Source organism: Ips typographus, linkage group LG9, assembly GCF_016097725.1.
Source record: "Ips typographus isolate SLU linkage group LG9, UJ_Ityp_2.0, whole genome shotgun sequence".
NCBI lineage: Eukaryota > Metazoa > Arthropoda > Insecta > Coleoptera > Curculionidae > Ips > Ips typographus.
Window position 1 is genome coordinate 5,070,653 of NC_138430.1, and position 26,834 is coordinate 5,097,486.

The 26,834-nt window shown below is 35.3% G+C and overlaps 2 protein-coding genes and 1 non-coding gene across 3 annotated transcripts; all 3 read right to left on the reverse strand.

The window, feature by feature from the left end:
- Positions 1-210: 210 nt before the first annotated feature.
- Positions 211-1,355, reverse strand: LOC145733483 (uncharacterized). The gene is made up of 5 exons (XM_081986329.1): positions 1,206-1,355; positions 1,034-1,113; positions 775-984; positions 691-726; positions 211-633 (listed from the first exon to the last, which is right to left on the reverse strand). The coding sequence occupies exons 1-5, from the start codon at positions 1,276-1,278 to the stop codon at positions 292-294; spliced, it is 741 nt and encodes a 246-aa protein (XP_081842455.1). The 5' UTR covers positions 1,279-1,355; the 3' UTR covers positions 211-291.
- Positions 1,356-3,082: 1,727 nt separating this feature from the next.
- Positions 3,083-7,668, reverse strand: LOC145733481 (glutamate receptor ionotropic, kainate 2-like). The gene is made up of 17 exons (XM_081986327.1): positions 7,470-7,668; positions 7,286-7,420; positions 7,040-7,233; positions 6,823-6,992; positions 6,625-6,769; positions 6,436-6,573; positions 5,541-5,702; positions 5,258-5,484; positions 5,030-5,207; positions 4,764-4,848; positions 4,572-4,713; positions 4,384-4,521; positions 4,163-4,323; positions 3,842-4,114; positions 3,674-3,792; positions 3,479-3,622; positions 3,083-3,424 (listed from the first exon to the last, which is right to left on the reverse strand). Exons 1-17 carry the CDS (start codon positions 7,540-7,542, stop codon positions 3,167-3,169), a joined length of 2,742 nt encoding a protein of 913 aa, XP_081842453.1. The 5' UTR covers positions 7,543-7,668; the 3' UTR covers positions 3,083-3,166.
- An 8,934-nt stretch (positions 7,669-16,602) lies between these two features.
- Positions 16,603-16,675, reverse strand: TRNAR-UCG (transfer RNA arginine (anticodon UCG)). Its single transcript has one exon. It is a non-coding gene; the product is annotated as a tRNA-Arg (tRNA).
- Positions 16,676-26,834: the final 10,159 nt, after the last annotated feature.

Below are 26,834 nucleotides of genomic sequence, written 5' to 3' on the forward strand. Positions count from 1 at the left end.
TTGTCAAAAAAGCAGCTTTCAGCTTGCTGCTTTTTCTTAACCAATCCAACACCCTGTATATTTGTATTGTTTTATACTAATTTGCGGTTCGGATTTCCCGGTCCCCGTTTTTTTTTTAATTTAGTACAAAGAAAGGCGCTTCCAAGTAATATTTGTTCAACTTGCCTTAACATGAAATTAACGGTCTTTAAAATGACGGTAAACATTAAGTTATTTGCTGATCGTGTTTCGCAGAAACCCCTTTGTTTATTTAGTAACAATTTACAGTTTATTTGTTTAGATTAGAATCAATCAATCATCGTCTGGAGGACCCATCATTGGCTGATCTTCATCAAAATCATTTTTGTGGTTTAAATGATTCCGGAAACGTTCACAGGATTCCTGATTGTGAATTTGATCGGCAGGGCAATTTAGCTGAATTTCCCTATCTAAACAATGTTTGAAAGTTATCACGGAAGGCTTGCAGGGCTTAAGCTTTTCAATGTGGAATTTAGGTGGGGCAACACTTTCAGCCTCGACTAGACATTTGCCTATAATTTGGTCAGCCAAAGGGCTAAGCCAGGCTTCATTTTTGAATGTTGATTTCACGTAGTTACCAATTTGGGCTTGGTCAAGTTTACCATCTTTGTTCACCTATAATTTCATAACTGACTAAGTACTAAAGTTGAAATTGTAGGCCATACAACTTACAAGTCCTAGTTTTGATCCAAGGCATTGCTTAATACACTAAAAAATATTGTGTAACAAAAAATGGAGTAATTAGTAAAAACTTACGATTATGTCATTTTTACGCTTTTCTACAGCTTCGCAACTAAACATATCAAATTTGTTTGGATGGTTTGATCTGCCAGGATGATGTTCTTCCCCTACAACTTCTTTAAAACAGTCCCTTAAAACTTCTCGTTCTTTGTCCATTAAGTCCCTAAAGCTGTCTTGAGCACAACAAGGTTTTGGCATTGGAGGAGGGGGTTTTCTGCATTTTAACTAAAATTGTTTTTTTGTATTTTTTCTTAGACTTCTTCCTTTCAAATACCTCAACATCCTCCGCGTTTCTTCTAATACGTTCATGTTGCCAATTGTCCAGGGTATAGTAAATTTGGTTTAGATGATCATCTAAGGAATTGTGGAAGGTTTTAGTGTGCGTGAACAAAATAAAATTACATTAATTAAGTGGATTTGTTTGAAACTAATTTCAACATACTTACTAAAAATGGAATCTGAAAAATCGTAGGCTTTTACCACACCAAAAACTAAAAACATGCAAATAAATGCGTTCATGATTGATTGATGAGCACTAAAGCTCTAATTCCCTTTATATACCAAGTCAGCCAACTGTAAACCATGATCCAACAATGCTATGTATTTTCAAAAGGCAAATTCGATCAAAATAAGTTTTAATGGTCAACATCCACATACCGAGTGGTTTGGAATGTACGCCAATCTTTTATTGTTGGAGAATTATTAGCATCACTAGTTTGTTTCTCCCTATACAGTTTTGTATCTTTTACTAACACTAATTTCGAATATTTAGCGCTCGTAATTACTTTTAATAGCGTAACTAGATTTTTTTTTTGGCCAATTATTTTGGGACTTATTGTTGTATTAACACCCCGTATATTCTTGTAACTTTTGATGAATTTAAATTTTTGATTAGTAGAACGTTTAAGCATCATTTTGAAACTTCCATAGGTTCCACAGGTGTCTTAAACCATACCAGAACTATTTTAAAATGCCAGAGGCCTCTAGCACCATTATAAAAGTTACATAAACGTCGAAATGCTGTTGAGAATCTTCTAAAAAGTGACAGAGGCCTCTACAAGTGTCTTAAACTTTTCCAGAGTTGTTTTTAAATTGTCAGAATCCTCTAAGACTGTTTTGAAAGTTCCATAAACCTCTAAATGCTATGGAGAACCTTCTAAAAAGTGCCAGAGAAAACTTCCTAGACTTGTTTTGGACTCTGCCTCAGACTTCTAAGTGCTATTGACAACTTTTTAAAAGTGCCAGATTCTTGTGCTCTAGACCTTGCATAAGCATTGTTTAAAATTGCTAAAAGCCTCTTCAAGTATTATATACCTTCTAAGAATTGTTTATATAAACTTTGACTGGTACAGCCACTGTCTTAAGTTATAATCTAAAGCTATTATCATTTTGACAATCAGTATCAGATTTAATGACACACTTTTTTGTCACTGAACAGACTATATTTAAAGCCTACCTACACCAACAGCTACTGGATATTTCTTTCTTAACAAGCAAATCTCTAAGGTTTATGTCGAAAATCCTGATTTGGATTATAAACTGAGAGTTTGCAGATAGAGCCGCGTTAATAGAGAGCATTGTTTAATATTCAGTAAATATGTGGAATTATAATGGCTCAATTGTAGCTGTACACTTGGAGCATTCCACCTCATGCATATTGATGTCTCTGCGCTATTTCTCGCTTCCAGGATGACGCAATAGGGAACAAAACTGGATGGATTCTCCTCCCGTTTAATTATCGTCCTAAAACGATGTGTCTACGATCTAATTATGATTATGTGCAATCCACCTATTGATGGATTTTAGCCGTTTGCGTATTCTGGAATTTTCGCTCGTTTATTTTCGCAGATAACTCCCCGAAAGCTAGTAAAACTAAAAGCACACGAAAACTCGGTGCCCTCTCTTGAGGTCACTGCAGCATTTTCTTAATGACTCCTAGGAAGTTTGTTAATTTCCAAGTCGCTCCGTCAACAAAAACTCCTCAATTTCCGCGGAGGATTTGCATTTTACCTAAAGAAACCCCGACTCTATGTTAATTACTTTCTCTGACTGCTTTATGGTCCGGCCATCTATCGCATATTAATCTTCTCCAAGTTTTTTCCAGTAAAATTTCCTCGTACATGCATAAGGAGTTTCGTGAAAATGATTTCAGGGCTCCTCCTCATTGTCGTGAAAGCCGCTCATAAATTTTTAATAAAGAAAGCAATTTATGTAGACCATATTCCGCCCTAAGTGGAATGTATTAAATCATTTATTCTAGGTTATTCCTCATTTTTCGCCTCTTTGGCGAGTTATAAAAATAAATTTCCCACGCAATAGAAAATTAGAAGGGTGGAAATTTATCAACTGCGTTTGACAGAACATTTTATGCTACACTATGTCAACTAAACAGAAAAATGTAAAATAATCAAGTGCTGGATTTGGAACTTTTTTTGGTTTGACTGAAGTCTCTTCCATTGGCTTCCATTGAAGCACCAATTCTGTTCAAAATGCTTGTGTTGATATTTAAAACTGATCCAGCCCCAATTAGAATTCCTTTGTTTGACTTAGAATCAGAAGAATTTGACGAAGAGGACTCAGAAAGTAGTGGCTTTGCCCTTTTCTTAGTCACGAAAATGTTGCAAGCAAACTTTAGTTCTACTTTTAAGGCATCCAAGTAAGAAATCTGAAATTGTAGCAAAAATGCATTAGAATTCAGTCAACTAACTTTAAGTGTTACATGTTCTTCAACAGCAACATTGTAAACGTTCCATAGAAATTCCAAAATGGCTATCAGAAAAGCGATTCCAATTCCTGCGGCCAGTACAATGAAAACACCTCCCACGTTCTCCAAAGCTAAAGCGTCTGAGCTTTCTGGAGGACCCTGTAGAATACCGTTTTATTTTTTTTGTTAGCAGAGACATGAAGGAATTACCGAAGGACACGGTTCTCCTTCCCGCTCTTCTTTCCACCATTTTTGTTTTAACTCTCCTAGTTTTCCGGTTTCTTGTAGTTTTAAAATGGCCGAATTAATTGAGTGGCGGTAATCAGCGTCTATACAAATTGAGTAAAACATTGGTTTTAAGTGTAATTACAAACATACTCAAAGGCATTCCAATTCCGTACGACTTTGAGTCAAGCAAGTCTCCAATCCTTCTCAAATCGCACTTCCTTTCCATTTCATAGTCTATACCAGTAGACTCCATGAAAAAGGCGTAGAGGCTGTTTTTAGTTGATAGCACCCTTTCCACTCCTTTAGCGTTGCTTTCCTCAAACACTGAAGGTTTCTCGTTGATCATGGTGTTCCACATTCTTTGGTACAAACTGTTATTAGAGTGCTCAAAGAAACTGGCTGTGGCACCATTTTTGAGACATCCTGTAGAATAAATTAATTGATTTGGATTTTTCAGGTAAATTTACATACCATATTTGACTTTGGACTGGGCCGCCAATTCCTCAACAGACTTGATTGAGTCGTCTTTTTTCGACATGGTAAGAAAGGCAGCCAAGTTGGCTGTGTAGGAACTGGTAAGAATTAAGGAGAAAAACCACCAGCTGGCAGTGGCAATTCTTGAGAATGCGCCCCTTAAAAAATTACCAATTGAACAATACTATTGTACCATAGTACCTAACCTGTAAACTTACTTAGGTAAAATGTCACATCCTTGGGTTGTAATTGAGCCCAAAGTTAGCCAAAGGCAATTTTTTAAATTCCATATATTCTCCAGTTCAGCAGGATTTTCGTCACACGGATGTGGATTCTCCCAGTCTTCATTAGACAATCTAAAGTTAAAAATGTCAAGCTGTGGTTAAGCAAGAGTTGTAAAGAAGACCTGGCAATTAACACAAGAATGAAAGACATAAACAAGTACAAAGCGCCAGTATACATCCACACAACTGTCGATAATGGTCCCAGAAAACCGTAAATGTTAGCTTCTTCTTCCATTTCAGTTTTTTTGTGCAGAATTCCAATACCTGAAAACTCCTAGTAAAAACCAGTTTGATGTTTCTTTAGTGATACTTACCTAAAGTCATGAAAGGTAAACTGAAATCAATTACTGCCTGTCTTTGAGGAGTGATGGTAAAGTCACATATTGCCAAATCAGCTCTCTGGAAGTTTTAATAACATGTTTATTAGCACAAATTATTACTGTAAAAGAGTGAGAGGCTAAAAAACCGGAATGAAAATGTTAAACCAGGTGAAGAAGAGCACAAGCTAAAAGATGTGAGGTTAGGTCAGTGTGTCCAATTTCAGTATATTCTCTAAATATATGATTGCAACTATACTCACCCTTTCAATTAAGTCTTTTTGTAAGTTAGGGTACAAACTATTCTCGGTGATCATAAATTCGAAAGTTATATTCAAAGTTTTGGCAATTTCCGTAATCAAATCCATGGAATATCCAATATAGCGCCCATTTCCAGTTGCTTCTTTATCAGGGTTTTCATCAAGATAGGGTGGTCCAATTCTGAAAATAACTAGTTATCATTCGTATATCAAAAAGAATAAATTAGTAACCTGGAGGTGACTATAAACCTATGGTTTCTAAGTCTTTCTTGCAAGGCTGCCTCTCTTTCAGTGGCGTTTCTTTTTCGAATTACTTGGTCAGGGTCTTGGGAGGACCAGTCTCCAATAGGCGTTTCCAGTTTGGCCTGAGATTTGGACAGTTCCACTATGTTCAGCTGAAAACTATCTCTTTTCCCACTAGCCAGGTTGATTTCTCCAGTTATTCCAGTTACGGTAACCTGGAAATTTCCAAAAAAATGGCAAACAAAACAGTAATGAATTATTAAAAGCTTACCTCCTGCAACGTTGACACTAAGCCGTATTTATCGTTGTATTTTTCAGAAGCGTTACAAAATAATGGCTCGTAAACAATTTCGCCGTCGGCGTGTGTTGATTTAATGGCATTAAGAGATTCTGCAAGCAGGAGCATTGCGTCGTGCATGAGGGCCATTTTTACCTGAAAACTTACTTCAATTTAATGTTGTTAAAATGTTTATGCTGGCGAAAACGTTCTTCGTAAATCCGGCTACCTTAAATAAAATCTCTGGCAACTTGAAGTAAATAACTAAATCATTCAAGAAAATGGAAAACGTCTCATTTTATCTTTGTTTTGTGGAAAAGATTATACAAGAACTGAAGAGCAAAAGTAGGACAGGAATAAAAACAAACGATAGACTGGTATGAGAAAGTGCAAATCAATAAAGGCATACGACAAATCAGTGAAAATATTAAAAAAGTGAATGCTGGATGGTATTATGCTATGCAGATGATGCAATCCTCATGCTTGTTATACAAAACGAAAGTAATAGTACATCAATTTAACAAGAACATTGCAATAGAAAAAACGCAGATGAGAAGATTCAGCTATATAAGAGTGGAGATAAAGCTAAAGAAACCTTAATGAAGAAGTACATAAAAATAATAAGAACTATCAAGGGTTTTGCCCTCAGGATAGAATAAGAAGTCAGGATATCAGGGAAGAACTATATAAATACAAGATGTGGTAAGATGGACTAGAACCAGATCTCTTGAAAAGATACCAGATGAAAGATAGGTCAAAAGAAGACCACCCCAAGGGTGACATGAAAGCTGGAGTTCTAAACAGGACCAGGTCATATTATAAAAAGAAAAAGAAGTAGAGAAGAAGAAAATGTGGATAACACTTTGTCATTCAGTTAAGTCAAACTTACACTTAATTGGTTAGCACTTATCTCCGGATAAGATTTAGCCACCATATCCTGAACTTGTGGTAGAGAAGTGTCAAATATCCTTACGGTAGTAATATTTGTCTTGGTGTTTAAAATACTGTAGTCTAATGTATGAGCGTCCTAAAAAAATGTATTTAACTAAAAAAATGCCGAATTTAAGTATTGACTTACTAAAGACGTAAGGAAAATATGGGTGCTAATATCTTCCAACAGTTTGACATCTTTAGCTTGTAGGAGTATGTCAATGATTTTATCCACACTACAGTCCAAGACAACACAGTATACTGGAGTACTTCGAATTTCTTTAAAAATATGCCTTAAATTGTTTTTTTATTAAAATGGGTTAATTTCGTGATAGGGGAAAATCACCTGCTGTCCCCACTTTCATCCAACTTTTTTATCAAAATGGTGTTTTTATTCATATTAGACTTGTACTCTTGCAATTTAAGTACGTCTTGCATTCTGACTAGCGATTCTTCATTTTCGTAGACCACAGCAAAAGTAGCCCAATCTAGACTCTCTACAATAGCTCCATAAGCCTGCAAATGACCATTAGAACACTAGTGGATAATTGGCTTAAACTTACCTGAGATAACAGAGCTGCTTCAGGGTAAACACTAAAAGTGGTGTCAAACTGTTTGGAATCTCTTGGTGCCCAGTCTGTATTGATGTAAGGGACACCAAGATAGTCTGCAACAGCGCGAATATTGTTGGACAGATCTTTACTACCAGCATCCACACAGGCTGCCAAAGCATTTTCTTGACTTGCTACATTACAAACTGCAAAAAAAACAGGTTTTTAAATCACATAATACAAATATGTTTGAGTTACTAGTGTTGGTGGCAGCTAAAAACTCCTTTTCCTGTAACTGTAAAGTCTGGATTTCAGCCTCTAGTTGACTGTCCAAATTTTCTGTCAATACATTCCAGTTTACATTTAAATCCTCATTTCCAGTAGTGATGAAACCTAAAATATCCAATTAATATATGCATAGTTAAAATATGAAGCAACTCACCTAATTTAACTTTCTGATTAGCCGTGCCAAATTGAAACAACAATGTAAAACACAAAATATTAACAACAAACATTTTGTTTTTACTATTGAAACGCCCAACTCAAGTTTAATTGTTTGTGGTCCGAGATACTTCCCAGACTTGCACTTTAAAAACGTAAAATATTTTAAGTTCCTGGTCCTCGGCCAATGATTTTTCTATGGATACGAAAATAACCCTAGACAAGTCCGCTAATGAGCTTCTGACCATAATTATAGCATCTGCAATTTTTGTTTATTTATTTTTATAAGTGTTGTATTGTTAATGTTGGTTATATTTGCGATTTTATAATAGTTTAAAGTTACATTTAAATGGCTAAAAATAATGTTACAATTATAGATTGATATTTGTGATTATATAGTGGCTTTGAGGTCGTCAAAACAACTCACGGACGTAAACGAGCTATATTTATGACCATAATTTTTTTGAAAAGCTGTAATTTTAAACTAGAAAATAATTTGGTCATTAAGGGAGTATTATGTTGATGGTAAATTCTATTTGGTTACTATTTTTTTGTGAAAAGGTAATTTACAGATTATTACAAAATTTTCTTCTGTGGAAATTTTCATCAACCACAATGCTAGTTTTTTGAGATTTACCGTAAATTTGGAGAGAGTTTTTATTGATGATGGACGTAAATTTGGTTTGATACATTGAAATTGTGGTTTAAAATTTGAACACTCTGTAACTGAGTTATTTTTGGGTGTTCAAGCTAGTTCAACCACTTAAAAGAACCGTTTTGAATTCCTCTTTTCAGTGGTGTAAAGTAAAAAATTATATCTTAAAAATTGCGTACAGGGTGATAAAAATAATGAACCACCGTAATTTTCTTGCACACCCTGTATACTGGAGGCAAAAACGGTTTCAAGCTTACGGTGTTGTGTAAAGGAGTTGATTAGGGACATTTTTGATACCTTGCAATTTGTGTTTTGGAGTTGTCAAAATTGACTTTTTAGGCATTTCTGCTGTCTTTAAGTAGTCAAACGACGTCACAGAGACTGTTTTCTCTAGAAATTGTCAGAATTGACGTCATAAGGACTGAAAATTGTCCGAAAAGTGTCCAATACAGTAAAAAATGTTTTTCTGTGTTAGAGTTGTCAAAATTGACTTTTTAGGCATTTCTGGTGTCTTAAAGTAGTCAAACGACGTCACAGAGACTGTTTTCTCTAGAAATTGTCAGAATTGACGTCATAAAGACTGAAAAATGTCCGAAAATCGTCAAATACAGTCAATCACAGTTTTTCTGTTTTAGGGTTGTCAAAATTGACTTTTTAGGCATTTCTGCTGTCTTTAAGTAGTCAAACGACGTCACAGAGACTGTTTTCAACAAGAATTTGTCAGAAATGACGTCATGAGGACTGAAAATTGTCCGAAAAGTGTCAAATACAGTCAATAACTGTTTTTCTGTGTTTGAGTTGTCAAAATTTACTTTTTAGGCATTTCTGGGGTCTTAAAGTAGTCAAACGACGTCACAGAGACTGTTTTCGTAACTTTCACCGTTTTTGCGTGATTTAGGAAAAACTAGTTTGGTGCCACAAATTTTCAAATCTGCTGAAGTTGTGGTTTGAAATTTAAACACGGTTTAAAGTACAATCAGGGACAAAATCGCCTGTAAAACCCACTTGGAGTAAGAAATTATTGTTTTAACCACATTTTTAGATTCCTCATTACATTTCCTATCCAATAACCTAAAACAACACTACAAAAATATGATACAACCAGGGAGAAAAACGGTGTCAAAATTTGAACTGCCAGAATCACAATATTTGTAATATACCAGTAATTTACCGGTCAAATTTTCCTGGTAAAGTAAAATATTTACCCATTACTCGTTTTTCTTGACAAAAAAAACACGTAGTATAAAATATGATTTCCTAAAGGGGGAGCAGTGTAAAGTCTAGTCTTAAGACCTTCCAAGCTGTGTATGTGTGTATAAAGGGTGATATATATTTCTGGGCGGCAATTCCACCCATTAACCCAGTTTTCGCGACGGTCACGTAGGGTTGAACGCGCCACGGGAACGTGTTGGACTCAAGGGGGTTGGTAAAAGAATAAATTATTAAAGGGTTGTCTCGTTTTTTAGGACCGCAAACACACCAACGTAGCAACAATAAGCAAAACGGAACTGTTTAACGATTTAGGTTAGTGTATAATCGGTTTATGCGCGAGTCGAGCAAATAAAATGATAATTTTCTCGTTTTGCGAATACGAGAGGAAAGAAATTCGAAAAAGTGAGGCGCACAAAAAGTCCCAAAGTGGATTGCATTTTGCGTTGCGAAAACAGCAATCTGTTTTGAAAACGAGAATTCTAAACTGAATAATGCAGACGGCGTTTCCAGGCCGCAACATCCAGAGCTTATTTTCATAAAATAGGGGGTATGTCCTTTTGAAAATCGTTTTACACTGTTTTTCTTAGCAGTTTAAAAACTCACGAATTTACTTACTTTTGTCTAGAAAATTTCTGTTACTAACTCTTTAGATAAATTACACTGCATAGTGGATTAGTTGGACAAAGTCCAGTAACACAAGTCACGTATGTAGGTCACCAGTTATTAGATTAATTAAATTATTTTCAACTTTTGATAATATAGAAGGAGTCCAGGATTTTGTATACTAGAAAGCACGTTCTTTAATGCTAAGTCTACATGTGCAGCATCTACGTCAACTTCAGCTTGCTGCTGGTGATAATGTTACTTAATACACAACATTTTGGATGTTTGGTGATAATAACACTTATTACCTAAACATCTCTTTCAATAAGTTGTATCATTATTAAGGACAGTGGTGGGTGTTTTAACTCTCAAAGATTTTTTTTTAAAAGATTCTGTTAAATAGTTATAAATCTCAAAGTAATACATATTATGGTGTCCCTTTTGTCTTTGTCTTTGCGCAAACAAAAATAACTACTTACATCACTCTATTTATTTCTAAATTCCACATTGAAAACCCTAAAAAAATAGGAAAAAACCATATTTTTGCAGTTGTATGTTAAGCAACTTTTTAAGCAATGAAAAAGTAGCCCGAAACAAGACTATACATCAAAAAAGTTGGTACAACAGCCCAGTAAATCACGGCAAAAAGCGTTCAAGACCATTAAAATCGCGGACACCTTACCCTGGGATGCTGAAAAGCTCTGAAAGTGTTTTCATACTTAATCGTAAACATTTTCCACAATGCAGATGAGTTTCCGGCAAACAGGAAACTTTCCGAGGATAATAACTTTCTCGGCATGGCAATACCTGTATAAATGCGAAAGCTGTGTTTTGCAAAAGGAAAATAAATAACCTAGACCGTTTCTAATTTAAATAGACTTATTGTCTGTATACAACATCGAGAGAAGTAATTTTTTTAGGAAATTAATAAATTATTTACAAATCGTAAAACGGCTCACATTTTGCTTTTAAAAGTTCGTCTTGATGTTTTTAAGTGCATAATTAATTTTTAAGTGCTTTTTAAAGACATTTAAAAATGAATACAGCAGTGGCAACATTGTAAAATGAATTCTACGTGCAACAACTTAATTTTCTCTTGAAAAATCTGAGATTGACTTTTTCGTCCGTTCGGTAAACTCCATTTCGATTCGTAATTAACGTTTATTTGAACTTTTAGGGCTCCAAAAGTGGAAAAGAATTAACATGCAAATAAAGGCAAATGAAGCGACGATCGGTCCCGGAATATTTCCGAAGCAATTTCCGAAACATTTGCCGGCAGTTCGAAGGGTTCGATAATGATTTGCACTGAAATGCACGGACTTAATGATTGTTTTAACTTCACTAAAATGACTGAATCAATTTTTTATTATCCTGAAAAGTCCAAGCTTTGAATCACGCCTACTAATCACAAAAAGGAAAAAAATGTAGAGGCACGCACCTTTTCACAACCTGAAAGAAAGGTGTGAACGCTTTGGCACGCAACATAAATAAATTCGTTTTTTTTACAAAAGGACTTTTAGGACCAACAATATTCCAATTTAAAACGTATAATTCTCTTAAATATGTTTTAATTTTAGATCAAAAAATATAAGAAGAATTTTGCTAGTTCTTAACGATCAAATTGGTTTCAAATTGTTTACTATATTAATGAGATTCACTACATCATAGAAATTTTTTTTAACCATCAGGATTTAAAGGTTTATTATTATTTTTTAAAAAGTATTAATTTGAGGACAAATATATCATTTATTATAGTTTTAATTAGACTATAACAATTAGTCAGTAGTAACATTAACTTTATAAGTATTTACGACTCTATTGTTTTTCTTGTTTTCCTGGGACTGTAAAATAATTACCTACAATCTATTTTCAGTACATTAATTAAGGGTTACAGTATTTCCAGCTCCATCTCTAATGATTTTTGAAAACTAAAAGTGTCATTTCACAAAGTTCGCTATTCTACTTTTTAAGTATTACTGGTATCTGTACGATATAAACAGGATAAAATGTCAAGCTGCTGTGGCGACACTGTCAGCAGTGTCAGCCGGCAAGAAGCAAAAAGAAGAATAGGACGCAAGGACCTGACTTCAGGGCGATGACGAGACACTTTAACTCAGGATTACAACACAAGATGGACGATTCTTGCTCAATTCTTACGGTCCTTTCATTCAAACTATGATTGTCCTTACAGAGTACCACAAACTTCTCAAAAATTTTCCATCACTTACCCAGCCACGCAACCAACACTCCAAAGCCAAACACAACACTGTTCATACCATTATAACTACCCCTGGCCCACCTGCATCAGCTCGCCCTAGACGTTTGGCACCTGACAGACTTGTCATCGCCAAAGAGGAGTTTCAATCCATGTTGGAACAAGGAATCATCCGCCCATCAAAAAGTAGCTGGTCCTCACCTTTGCATCTTGTTCCCAAAAAGGACACTTCTTGGAGACCGTGTGGAGACTATCGAGCTCTTAATGCTCGTACCGTTCACGATTCTTATCCGATCCCCAACATCAAGGACTTTACTCATGGATTGGCCAACAAGAAACTATTTTCCACCCTGGATTTGGTTCGCGCTTACAATCAAATACCGATTGCTGCTGATGATATACATAAGACTGCAGTGACAACACCGTTTGGTCTGTACGAATTTGTGTACATGTCCTTCGGGCTCAGAAACGCTGCTCAAACATTTCAGAGGTTTATGGATGAAATTTTCCGTGACTTGGATTTCTGTTTTGTCTACATTGACGACATCCTTGTTGCCTCTGAGTCAGCCGATCAACATTTAGAACATTTACGTATGGTATTCGAACGTTTATGCCAATATGGAATTTTAATAAATTCGTCAAAATGTGTTTTTGGCCAAAATAAAGTTCTTTTCTTAGGTCATGAAGTTTCGGCAGAGGGCATCAAACCAACAGACGAGAAGTTTTCTGCTATACGGAATTTTACCAAGCCCAACAACACTCAGCAACTTCGACGGTTTCTTGGGATGTTAAATTTCTACCGTTCATTCATTCCCAAGGCTGCTGAGCTTCAAGCACCATTACATGACTTACTTAAAGGTAAGCAGAAAAAACAGCAACCAATAACTTGGACTGATGTTGCAGTGAAGGCATTTGAGAGCTGTAAGGAAATCCTCGCTGAAGCCACCTTTTTGTCACATCCCTTACCTTCTGCTCAACTCATTCTGTCTACAGATGCGTCGGATTTTGCTGTAGGAGCCTCCTTACAACAAAAGAACAATGATCAACTTCAACCATTGGCTTTTTTCTCTCAGAAGTTAAATACTGCTCAGGCTAAGTATAGTGCTTATGACAGAGAACTGTTCGCCATTTATGCTGCTATTAAACACTTTCGATTCATGTTAGAAGGCCGCAGATTTACTGTTTTTACTGACCACAAACCAATCACTTTTGCTTTCTATCAAAAAAGTGACAAGTGCACTCCTAGACAGTTTCGATATTTAGATTTCATTGCACAATTTACCACTGACATTCGCCATGTTCAAGGTTCAGACAACATAGTAGCAGACTACCTTTCCAGACCTGAAATCTCGAGTATTGAAGATATTCAGATTAATTACCAAGCAATAGCTGCAGATCAGACTGACGACGCAGAACTAAACCAGCTGCTTACTGACTCCAGTTTAAATCTTCAACAGATTCAAATCCCAGGCACTGATGTTCAACTTTACTGTGATGTTTTTGAAAATAAATTTCGTCCTTATATCCCAGAAAAACATCGACTTAGTATTTTCAGAAAGCTTCATGGAATTTCTCACCCCGGTGTTAAGGCAACCATCAAGCTTCTGACCAGTCGTTTCGTATGGAGAAACATCAAGAAAGAAGTAGCCCTTTGGAGTAGGCAATGCCTCAACTGTCAACGCTCCAAAATCAACCGACATACTAAGACAGCTCACCAGAAAATTTCTATGCCTGACTACAGATTTGACCATGTCCACATCGACATAGTTGGACCATTGCCATCGTCCAGTGATTTTCGTTATGTGTTAACAATGATGGATCGTTTCACTAGATGGCCCGAAGCAGTTCCAATTAAAGACATGTCAGCAACCACCATTGCATCCACCTTTATTTCTACTTGGATATCGCGTTTTGGTGTACCCAGCAAGATTACTTCGGATAGAGGGAGACAATTTGAATCAAGCTTGTTCAAAGAACTTTCCAGATTCTTGGGTATTCTGCACATCAAAACAACATCATATCATCCTCAAGCAAATGGTTTTATTGAACGTTTTCATAGGACCCTTAAAGCAAGCCTCATTGCAGCCAAGTCGGATCGTTGGACTGAAGTTTTACCAATAACCTTATTGGGTCTTCGAAACATTTTCAAAGAGGACATTGATTGTTCACCAGCTGAGCTTGTTTATGGAACCACTCTTAAACTACCAGGAGAATTTCTAAATTCATCCACTGAACCAGCCAACGAAAATGAGTTGGTCAGCAAACTCAGAGCAACAATGTTAGAACTTCAACCTAGACCAGCATCTGATCATAGCAAGATTAAAACTTTTATCTCCAAGGACCTTTCAAGTTGTTCCCATGTTTTTGTGCGAAATAATGCAGTAAAACCACCTTTGACAGCGCCTTACTCTGGACCCCATCGTGTTATCTCCAGAAGTGACAAGTTCTTCAAGATTGACCTTGGCAATCGTAGTGACAACATCACAATAGACCGCCTAAAGCCCGCCTATCTGCCAGATGATTTCCAGATCCAGTCCGAACATTCGTATGCGCGCCTTGAAGAAGTTCGAAAATCTCCCGCAACGTTGCCAGCTAAGACAAGGAAAACAGTTCGTTTCGCGACTTTGTCGCTGGACGGGGGGTACTGTGGCGACACTGTCAGCAGTGTCAGCCGGCAAGAAGCAAAAAGAAGAATAGGACGCAAGGACCTGACTTCAGGGCGATGACGAGACACTTTAACTCAGGATTACAACACAAGATGGACGATTCTTGCTCAATGCTTACGTTTTTCGATCTCAATCATTTTCTAGTTAGTTCCTACAAAAATCTGTTATATTTGATTCTACATTGAATTCGAAGGGATTCAATAAAGTGGAGTGTTAAGTTGGTGAAGATTATTATTTTCCTTCTCCTTCTATGACACCCTTCACTGCCTTCTGTAATTAGTATTCCAACAAACTCAAAGATGGCACTTTAGTATAAAAATGAGCCCTCTAATACCACTATTGTTGATTTTGTATGATATGCACTACGTTTTCCTTTTTTCTAAAATCAATAAAGACAAAACTTTAACGAAATAGTGCTGCAACTTTAACATAGAGGGAGCCACGTTTTTTTTATGAGTTTCGATTGCTTTGGTAAGTAGAACGAGTTGGTGGCGCCATCTCTTCTAAACCAGCTCAACTTAGAAGAACCTCTTGAAATCGATTAAATTGGTTATTATAATGCGCTAACTACTGTCTTTTACTGTTTTAACAAAATTGTAGTAGTTGTTAACTTTAACTTAGTTGTGCCCTCTATGTTCATAAGTGACAACTATGCACACCTCCATTTTAAGCTGGATTTTAAAAGAAATCTGCAAATTAATACTCAATACTTAATATTTCCAGTACTCTATTTTTGGTAGAGATAGCGTCTCGTTAATAATAATTTTGTATATCTTTACAGTAGTGATGGGTAAATTACAAATTATGTGTTTTAGGCAGTTCAAGTTCTTACACCACTTTTCTCCTTGACTGTACCAAATTTTGTAGTGTATTTTTAAGTGATTGACTAGGAAATTTAATGAGGATTCTAAAAATGTGCTTAAAACAGTAATTTTCTTACTCCAAGTGGGTTTTACAGGCGATTTTGTCCCCGACTGTTTTTTAAACCGTGTTCAAATTTTATACCACAATTTCAGAGTAAAAACTTCAGGTAAAAGGTACAACAAAATTGAGAGAGACCAAAAATGTTCCTATAATCAACTCCTTAACCCAACACCGTAAGTTTTAAGGACCACTTTTGCTTCCAGTATACAAAGTGTGCATCAAGAGTAGGTCACCCTGAACGCAATTTTTCAGATAGAATTTTTTATTCTGAACTACCGAAAAGAAGAGCTCAAAACGATTCTTTAAAGTGGTTGAACCACCCTTAACTCCCAAAAATAACTAAGTTACAGGGTGTTCCAATTTCAAACCACAGTTTCAACTGATTCGAAAATTTGTTGCATGAAACCAGTTTTTGCTAAATAACTCAGAAACGGTGAAAGTAACGAAAAGTTTGAAAAAGAGCAAAAATGTTCCTAAAGAACTGAAAAAACTCATTCCTAAAAGTTTTACAGTTTTCAGTCCGTCAGTGACTATACAGGGGCTGCATAGAAAGTGTAGTGATTCAGATGTTTAAGAAAATGATATTTTTCAAGCAAATTTCAATTAAGACCCATAAATTTACTGGTCAAATTGAAGTTTACTGGTAAAATTGCTAAATTTTTCACTCTGAGTTTCACTTTTTTAATATTACTTTACCTAATCGGTAAATTTACGCTCATCATTACTTTATAGTAAGTAAAGTAGTATTCATTAGTTTTACATTAAAATAACTAAATAAAGCTCAAACTGGCAATAATAAAACTAAAAACAAATTTTAATATTTACTTAATATAATGAAAAAATAAATAAAAAAGTTAAACGACCGTGACAGGACTCGAACCTGCAATCTTCGGATCCGAAGTCCGACGCCTTATCCATTAGGCCACACGGTCACGTTAGTAAAAGCCAGTTAGCACGTTAACTATTTGCTTAAAAGATATTTTATTGATTTTTTAATCTTTTTTATTATGCATTTCGTAAATGTCCCAAATTAAGTCAAAAGCACTACTCAATGAACAGTTGCTTACTGAAAATCCTAGAATTTGACATATAAACTATGGTCACATTCGTTTTGACGCTTTATGAACCCAGCTATCAAACAGAGCCAATTTGACGTCACAATGACGTAATTTAACAAAATTACAATTAAACTAACTGTCAAATTACGTCATCGTGACGTGAAATTCGTTTTGCTTGATCCATGGACTGTCAAAACAAATGCACCCTATATGGTTCAAAATCTTCTTACGGTTATACAGGGTGTGTGATGTTTAATTTCACTAATTCTATAAACTGTGCGTAAAATCAAACTTAGTTGATTAAGTGTTCGCAAATGTTATTCACCATGTATATAAATTATAAACCTTTTTTGTTTTTAAAGTATGTTACATAAAACCTTGATTGAAAAATAAGTGAAATTGTGTGAATTAGCAACTTCCTCTGTAAACTCTTTTCAATTGGGTAATTTATAATTTTTTGATATCCTGTTATATTACATTCATAGTGAACAATATAAGTAAAATAATTATTTCAGCTTCAATAAAAGTGATTATTTAGGTCAATTGCAGTAATTTGCTTTTGAAGGTGTAAATGGTATGATAAACAACATCCAACAATGGTTGAATACATTTTAATAATTTAGCAATTTTGAATTAGTCTTGTAGATATCCGGCTAGAAAAAATGTTAGGTTATAATAGTCACGTGGTAATAATAAGACACAAATATTGTGACATCTATGGAGGAATAATTTGTAAATTAAGTTGATAAAAATCGATCAACATTACAATAAGTACAATTATATTAAGCATCAGTGGGAACGTGGTGAAAATGATCGGAATTACGTCGTCTGCATTTGACTCTTTAATTACCGAGATTTCTTAATTAACTCTCGTTCGTATGCAATTGTTTTTGGTTCGATAGTAAGCGCCAGTGCCCTCTAAGGGTGTATTGTTGCCTCAGGCGTTTTCCCCAACTCTGCATATTTTTCCGAAAAAAGGGTTTAATAGGAAATCAAGTCCCTTATTAAAGACATCCAATCATAGCGCCAATATTATGGTCGCTGAACCGTGTAGAGGAAAAAAGGGCTAATTTAGAGTTCTTTTGATTTCCGTTCAGATCAGATTTAACAATAATTTTAGTGAAAACCTTCACCGTCCATTTTTTTAGATTGGCAATTACAAAAATAAAAAGGGTTTTCTGCAATCTACTGCTGAGCTTAATCTACCTTGTTTGATCTCGAAACTTTTCTGATTACCTGAAAGGCTTCAGATTCGCAAGCTGAAATTGAAACTTGTTAAAAGAGATCTCGAGATTTAATTTATTTCCAGCAATCAATTAGTGGGATATGACGATTTGTCGTCCCCGAGTGGTTTTCATCTTGTGTATATAAAGAGCCCGGGGGGTTGACAAATTGGTTCGACTCGAGCACTTTTAACCGACGTTTTTGGGGTGTTGTTATTATATTAGACCGTTAAGTTTGGCTCAAGTGTGCAGAAAATTACGTAAATCCACCCTCTCGCACTAAACTAGGATTAAATAAGATGCGGATTAGTTGCAAATCAGTGGTCAATAAGGATTAGATCACTAATTAGAGGAGGTGATGTTGCCGCATTTATTACACCTGACAATCGCAGGAGGGTTGGTCAGGACTGTAAGGGTGGATGAAGGAGGGCTGAAAAGATAGAAGCTGTTCCTATTGTCTGCGCATAAAACAATTACTGTAGCGGAAACAACTACCCTATGCGGATTGGCCACGGTTCTCGCACAATCACAAACGATAAATTTTCCAAAGAGTGAGGAACACTTCATTTTCCTTTCCCTTATATTTCATAACGTATATATTGAAATTTTGCGGAATTTAATATAAGGTGATGATGGTTCTTTTGCTCACTTAACCGTATTTTATTTGCTTTCTTGTGGCTGTAAAATGCTTGTCCAAATGCGCAGTATTTGCATACTGTATCTAGTTTGTGATTGGTCAAGAAAAACCTCCTTTTTTTGACCAATCACACACAGTTTAAATCTTGGAATACTAGTCATAAATTGACATCTAAATACTATAAATAACTTTTACCGTTTTCGAGTTATTTAGGAAGAACTGGTTTGGTGCAACCAAAAATAAAGTAATCAGTAATCAGTTAAAATTGTAGTTTCAACTTTGAACACCCTGTAACTCAGTTATTTTTGGGAGTTCAGGGTAGTTCAACCACTTAAAAAAAAAACGTTTTGAGCTCCTCTCTCCAGGGGTGTTGAGTAAAAAATTCTATCTTAAAAATTGCGTACAGGGTGACAAAAATAGTGAACCACCATAATTTTTTTGCCCACCCTATATACAGGAAGGAAAAACGGCCCTGTAAACTTACGGTGTTGGGTTAAGGAGTTGATTAGGAACATTTTTGGTCTCTTGCAATTTTTTTTAACTTTTACCGTTTTTGAGCTATTTAGGAAAAGCTGGTGTGGTGCAACCAAAAATAGTTAAATCAGTTGAAATCGTGGTTTAAAATTTGAACACCCTGTAACTCAGTTATTTTTGGGAGTTCAGGTTAGTTCAACCACTCAAAAAAAACCTTTTTAAGCTCCTCCTTCCAGTAGTGTTGAGTAAAAAATTCTATCTTAAAAATTGCCTACAGGGTGACAAAAATTGTGAAATACTATCATTTTTTTGCACACCCTATATACGGGAAGGAAAAACGGCCCTGAAAACTTACGGTGTTGGGTCAAGGAGTTGATTAGAATCATTTTTGGTCTCTTGCAATTTTTTTGTAGCTTTTACCGTTTTCAAGTTATTTAGGAAAAACTGGTGTGGTGCAACCAAAAATAGTTAAATCAGTTGAAATTGTGGTTTCAAATTTAAACACCCTGTAACTCAGTTATTTTTGGGAGTTCAGGGTAGTTCAACCACTCAAAAAAAACGTTTTAAGCTCCTCCTTCCAGTGGTGTTGAGTAAGAAATTCTATCTTAAAAATTGCGTACAGGGTGACAAAAATAGTGAACCACCATAATTTTTTTGCACACCCTATATACTGGAAGGAAAAACGGCCCTGCAAACTTACGGTGTTGGGTCAAGGAGTTGATTAGAAACATTTTTGGTCTCTTGCAACTTTTTTTAGTTTTAACCGTTTTTGAGCTATTTAGGAAAAACTGGTGTGATGCAACCAAAAATAGTTAAATCAGTTGAAATTGTGGTTTAAAATTTGAACACTCTGTAACTCAGTTATTTTTGGGAGTTCAGGGTTGTTCAACCACTTAAAAAAAACGTTTTGAGCTCCTCTCTCCAGGGGTGTTGAGTAAAAAATTCTATCTTAAAAATTGCGTACAGGGTGACAAAAATAGTGAACCACCATAATTTTTTTGCACACCCTATATACTGGAAGGAAAAACGGCCCTGCAAACTTACGGTGTTGGGTCAAGGAGTTGATTAGAATCATTTTTGATCTCTTGCATTTTTTTTGTAACTTTTACCGTTTTCGATTTATTTAGGAATAACTTGGGTTTGGTGCAACCAAAAACATTTAAATCAGTTGAAATTGTGGTATGAAATTTGAACAAGATTTAAAGGACAGTCAGCGACAAAATCTTCTGTAAAACCCACTTGGTTTTTTTTCCTGACCAATCACTAACTACAAACACTGAAGACTGTGGACTTATCATTATGGTAAGTAAAAATTCTGGTTGAATTATTTGCCAACATCATCGAAACAAAGCCCAATGTTTTTTCCATTAGTGACAGTGGTTTTGTGCCGTAAGAATGACATAAATAACCTCGCGTGTTGTTCGGTCGACTTTACAACCCGAAACTCTTCAGTTGTTTTAATTAATTGGGTCTGTGCGTGCAAAAAACCCATTTTGATTATTTCGTATGCAAATTCCGCACGCTTGCAGGCATTTCGGATTGTCAATATACCAAAAAAATTAAAGGCAAAACAGAAGACTGATGTCTACTTTCAGCTTGCGTAAGTTTGCTTGGAGTAAGAAAGAAATTAGAGTTAGATCCCTCTGGGCTCTATAATAGAGCAAAAGCATTGTCACGCAAATATGTCATTAAAATCGTTATCTACAGTGTACATATTTGCCATTTGATTAGGTCCAAACATAACTTTATGGCTCGCCTTTTATGGCTTTTAATCCTTCAGTGTAATTAACAATATGAGCACACCAGGCATTGAGGCAATAAAACCGGACACATAAAGGACATAGAGGGCGCGTTTGTTGGTTTCCTGTAACTCCACATCGTCTATATGTAATATTAGCGATTTGGACAATTTCTATGGTCCCAAAACGCATCCAATATACATCAGCTAAGCTTTCCGTCTACAATGGTCACAATAACTGTATAAGCACAATGTAAACTATGGCTGGATGTCAGCTACAATACTGGCTAAATGTACATTTCGGACACGCAAAATGGAACTAACCGAAACGCAAATATCAGCGACATACAGACTACACAGTTTCGGGTCGAGGATACTATTATCACGGTGAATTATTCGAACTGACAGTTATACGGTTAATAATTCACTGTGTCAATGTTACTCAATGGTCTTCACGATGATTTACAAGCATAATGTTTAATTCTAAATTTGGCAACAATGTAACAATCAATAGTCGTACAAACTGTTATTAAACAGGAAGAAACAAAAGTTATAATGAAAGTCCAACAAAATTTAAATGTCAAAGCTTTGTTGTCAAAGTGTAGACAAATCAATATTCCATAATTAAAAAGTATAAAATCTCTTTGCCATTGACATTTTTATATTTTCATATAAACTTTTAAGCTTTACCAAATGCGTTTAGAATACTTTTAAATAGAATTTAATATAGAATCATTGTCAAGTAGCCAAAAACCTAGTTATTTTCAATTTGGCAGAGAAATTTCAACTCTAAAAAAGTAATATTAACTTTATCAATAGATTCAGTTATAATAATCATGGCACTGTTTGCAAGAAAATAAATGTTTTTTGTTTGACAAAGTTAGGCTAAGAAAAACCTTCATTTGGAAAAAATGTCGATGCATTGTCCAAAAAATCACGAATTACTTGCTATTTTAAATATTCCGTATAGACACATCATATGATCGTAGGTAGCTAATAAATGAAGCTATCACGTGACATTGAGCGGGCACTGCTAAGTTGCCTTGTCTGGTCGTTAGAGGACGTCAAACTTTGATTACCTTTTTTCGGACATTTTTCAATAATCTTGATTTTTATATTGATTTTAGTGCCAAAAACTAAATTGTAAACCTCGCAGATGAACAGATTTGAATCATTTTGAACTATTTTAGAGTAAAAGATACAATAACCCAGGTAGACAGTGGTAATTGCCCCAAACTGGTAATAACCCATTAAGTAGATATACAAGGTAAATTTATATTTATTTTTACAATTTTATTTCAGGACACTCTGTACAAAAATTCAATTAAAATTGCTGCTATACATTCTTTATGCTAACCGTGAATAAAATTGAAATACAGGGTGTTCAAAAGTTTAGTTTGAACTGTCAAAATTTTCAAATTTGTACCGGGTGTTCAATTACAAAAAGCTGTGTTTTGCTGTGTGGAAAGAAACTAAAAGTATCAGTGTACCACTTGCTTGGGACACTCTGTATGATTATGTTTATAAAGTGAAAACACGACACGTTTGAAACGTCGCCTAATATACAGAGCGTCCTTGAAAAATCCTTTGTCCCAATTTAAACTTTCTCTGTTGACCACCAAAAACTATCAAATGTAATTTTCAGACTAAAAAGTTTGTGATTGGTCAAAAAAAGTAGCTTTCAGCTTGCTGCTATTTTTTGACCAATCACAAACTACTAAACAGTTCGGTGTGATTTACGCTAATACAGCACATTTAGACTAACCAGTAGTATATACAACAAACATAAATCTCATAAAACCTATTCATTAAATTGTTTCCCCCTGTTCCAATGACCTGGAAAAAACGCCTTTTGTGTACTTTTTCATTACTTGATTCCAGTTGCCTTATAAAACTCAAAAATAGCGAAAAACGAGCGCTAAATTTCCAATAGGGCATAGAGAGAGACAATTCGGAACGAAAGAAAATAAAATATCATTGTCGAGAGTACATCGAAACTGAATAACGTAAAAGCTTCTAGAATAAGCATTGTTCTTTCTAGATCCTGGTTGAATGCGACGTAAAAGTCATACAACGGGCCAGCTTTTCGGGAAGAAAAGCTCTATTGTACGATAGAGCGAGCTCTCTAAGGGATTCAGAGCGAAAGAAAGCAATGCGGCTGCTATTTTCTGAAAGGAACGTCGGCGTATTCCGATTTTCGCTTTTGTTTCGTTTTAATGGAAAATTATTTTCCATCCAGTTCATACATTCAATGAAAAGGTAATTTTTAATTACTATCACAAACAGTTTGCAGAAACTTGGTTAAATTTTCAGCAATCCCATGCAATAAAATATTCCATCATTCGCTTTTTTTTTTCCGAGGAAAAACTGTCAGAAGCAATGCGGCTTTGTCAATCGTCTCGCCGTTCTCATTGTGATCGACTATTCGAGCTTTCATTATCTAAAAGTTGAAGCGCTGAAGAAGCTCGACAAAATAATGCAGATATTGGTAATGGATTTTGCCGCTTTTCAGAACTTTTTAAAATGCAATAGCGATTTCAATTTGACAACGAGACCGTTGTGTGGTCGATTGTTCGATTGTCGGGACGCCCGTAATGGAAAACTTTTCCATCAACCAACAGTTTTTGCTGTGTTTACTGAAGGGCAATTTACTCCCCGACAACTTTATTGTTTGTACAAATTAGTTATGTTTTCTAGGATTCAGACTGGAAGTGTCAAAACACTGGATGCAATGCAGAATTATTGCACTGCCTGAAGAAGTCATTTTCAGGTCACAACTCCTGCACTGACCAACTGGTTTAGGGTTGATGCTAGTCGTGTACAATACTTCTCCTGGAGGTGGTGCAATGGGGTAATCAGGGAACGGAATGCAGTTTTCTGGAGTTTTTTGTTCGGCAGGCAAAGGACAAAACTGTCTTCCTGCAGGTTTTGTGGAGCAGAGAGAGGAATTTTCGGTCTGTGCTGCTTCTACCGGCGTTGTTTGGTTAGTTTCTGAGGTGTTTACTGGACAATCTGCTACTATAACAGTAAAAGTGTGAAGAACCACAAAGACAACAAGCAATTTGTTCATTTTGTAACTGGAATTTGGAATAATTGTCAAATTTGACTTTCTGATTTGTCACAATACCTTTTTAAGTCAGTACAGTGGGTAGTTTGTGATTTACGCAAATACTGCAAGTAAAATACAAGGGAATTACAAATACTACTACATTTCAACTCCATAAATTCGATGACAAAGCAGAACGCACAATTTCCTTTTCAACCGACACAATGTTATGGTATCAAACTGTACCTGATTGACACTCGATTTAAACTCGACCGGATTTTCTTTTCATTCTTGTTTTAATATCTATTCAGCCACAAGAATGTCATTTGCCGATTTTGTCCACTGCCCTTCTGACGCAGGCCTCTTTTGATCGTTTTAAATAGATTGGAAATTTGACGAGACAGTGGCGTGGTTTATAGAGTTAACCACCCTCAAAAACTAGTTAAACTCCTTCATATTTGAGACGTACAATTTCCTCACCCTCTTAAGTTAAGAATAATGATTGTTAATTAAAACCGTGCACGCCCCCTAACGCAAACAGCAAAACGATCTCAAGAAAACAAACACATGCAAAATAACGTTTGAATGGAAATTTGAGCAAATGAAGGCTTTACTCGATCTGGCATGTCACAATGGGTTATATAAGGGAGGGTGCCCTCCTTCCGATATTTGACGCCTTGCTCCAGTTTAATCGAAGATTTAACCCTTGTTCGAGGGGTGGGTGGAGAAGAATAGGCCCTATTGTCAATTCCAGAAAATAAAGGAGATTTTTAAATTACTTGCCGTATGTTAGTTTTTTTTTTCAACAGGAAATGTGGGTAGTAAACATTTTAAGTTTTCAAGTAAATTTTTTTAGTCAATTTTTACAACTAGAGGCTTGGAATTAGTCTGAAAACCATGAAAACTGACTTTAAAGTCACGTTTTAATCCTTCAAGTCAATTTTTAAGATTGGAGACTTGGAATTAGTCTGAAAACAGTAAAAACCCTGAAAACTGGGTTTAGAGGCACATTTTTTAACCTTCAAGTCAATTTTTATGGGTTTCAAGTAAATTTTTAAGACTGGAGATTTGGAATTGGTCTGAAAACTGACTTGAAAGACACATTTTAAGCCTGCAAGAAAGTTTTTTTCCAATTTGAAGTCAATTTTTAAAACTAGACACTCGATATTAGTCCAAAAACCATGAAAACTGACTTTAAAAGACACGTTGTGATCCTTTAAGTCAATTTTCATGGGTGTGAAGTTAATTTCCAAGATTGGAGAGAGTTAGTCTGAAAACAGTGAAAACCCTGAAAACTGACTTTAGAGGCACATTTTTTAGCCTTCAAGTCAATTTTTATGAGTTTGAAGTAATTTTTAAGACTGGAGATTTGGAATTGGTGTGAAAACTCTGAAAACTGACTTGAAATACACATTTTAAGCCTGCAAGAAAGTTTTTTTTCCAATTTAAAGTCAATTTTTAAAACTAGACACTCGATATTAGTCCAAAAACCATGAAAACTGACTTTAAAAGACACGTTGTGATCCTTTAAGTCAATTTTCATGGGTGTGAAGTTAATTTCCAAGATTGGAGAGAGTTAGTCTGAAAACAGTGAAAACCCTGAAAACTGACTTTAGAGGCACATTTTTTAGCCTTCAAGTCAATTTTTATGAGTTTGAAGTAATTTTTAAGACTGGAGATTTGGAATTGGTGTGAAAACTCTGAAAACTGACTTGAAATACACATTTTAAGCCTGCAAGAAAGTTTTTTTTCCAATTTAAAGTCAATTTTTAAAACTAGACACTCGATATTAGTCCAAAAACCATGAAAACTGAGTTTAAAAGACACGTTGTGATCCTTTAAGTCAATTTTCATGGGTGTGAAGTTAATTTCCAAGATTGGAGAGAGTTAGTCTGAAAACAGTGAAAACCCTGAAAACTGACTTTAGAGGCACATTTTTTAGCCTTCAAGTCAATTTTTATGAGTTTGAAGTAATTTTTAAGACTGGAGATTTGGAATTGGTGTGAAAACTCTGAAAACTGACTTGAAATACACATTTTAAGCCTGCAAGAAAGTTTTTTTTCCAATTTAAAGTCAATTTTTAAAACTAGACACTCGATATTAGTCCAAAAACCATGAAAACTGAGTTTAAAAGACACGTTGTGATCCTTTAAGTCAATTTTCATGGGTGTGAAGTTAATTTCCAAGATTGGAGAGAGTTAGTCTGAAAACAGTGAAAACCCTGAAAACTGACTTTAGAGGCACATTTTTTAGCCTTCAAGTAATTTTTTATGAGTTTGAAGTAATTTTTAAGACTGGAGATTTGGAATTGGTGTGAAAACTCTGAAAACTGACTTGAAAAACACATTTTAAGCCTGCAAGAAAGTTTTTTTTCCAATTTGAAGTCAATTTTTAAAACTAGACACTCGATATTAGTCCAAAAACCATGAAAACTGACTTTAAAAGACATGTTGTGATCCTTTAAGTCAATTTTCATGGGTGTGAAGTTAATTTCCAAGATTGGAGAGAGTTAGTCTGAAAACAGTGAAAACCCTGAAAACTGACTGTAGAGGCACATTTTTTAGCCTTCAAGTCAATTTTTATGAGTTTGAAGTAATTTTTAAGACTGGAGATTTGGAATTGGTGTGAAAACTCTGAAAACTGACTTGAAAGACACATTTTAAGGCTCCAAGAAAGTTTTACGAGTTTGAAGTCAATTTTTAAAACTAGAGATCTGGAAATAGTCAGAAAACCATGAAAACTGATTTGAATTTGTCAATCAGTGGGTAGTTTGCTGTTTGTTTTTGACCAATCACAAACTACACACAGTACATACATCTGACAGATAACTGTTTCTAGAGAACAAAAATTTTAGACTACCCCATCACAACTTTTTAATGATAAAATAAACTCTGCTCAATTATGAAAAGCGACAC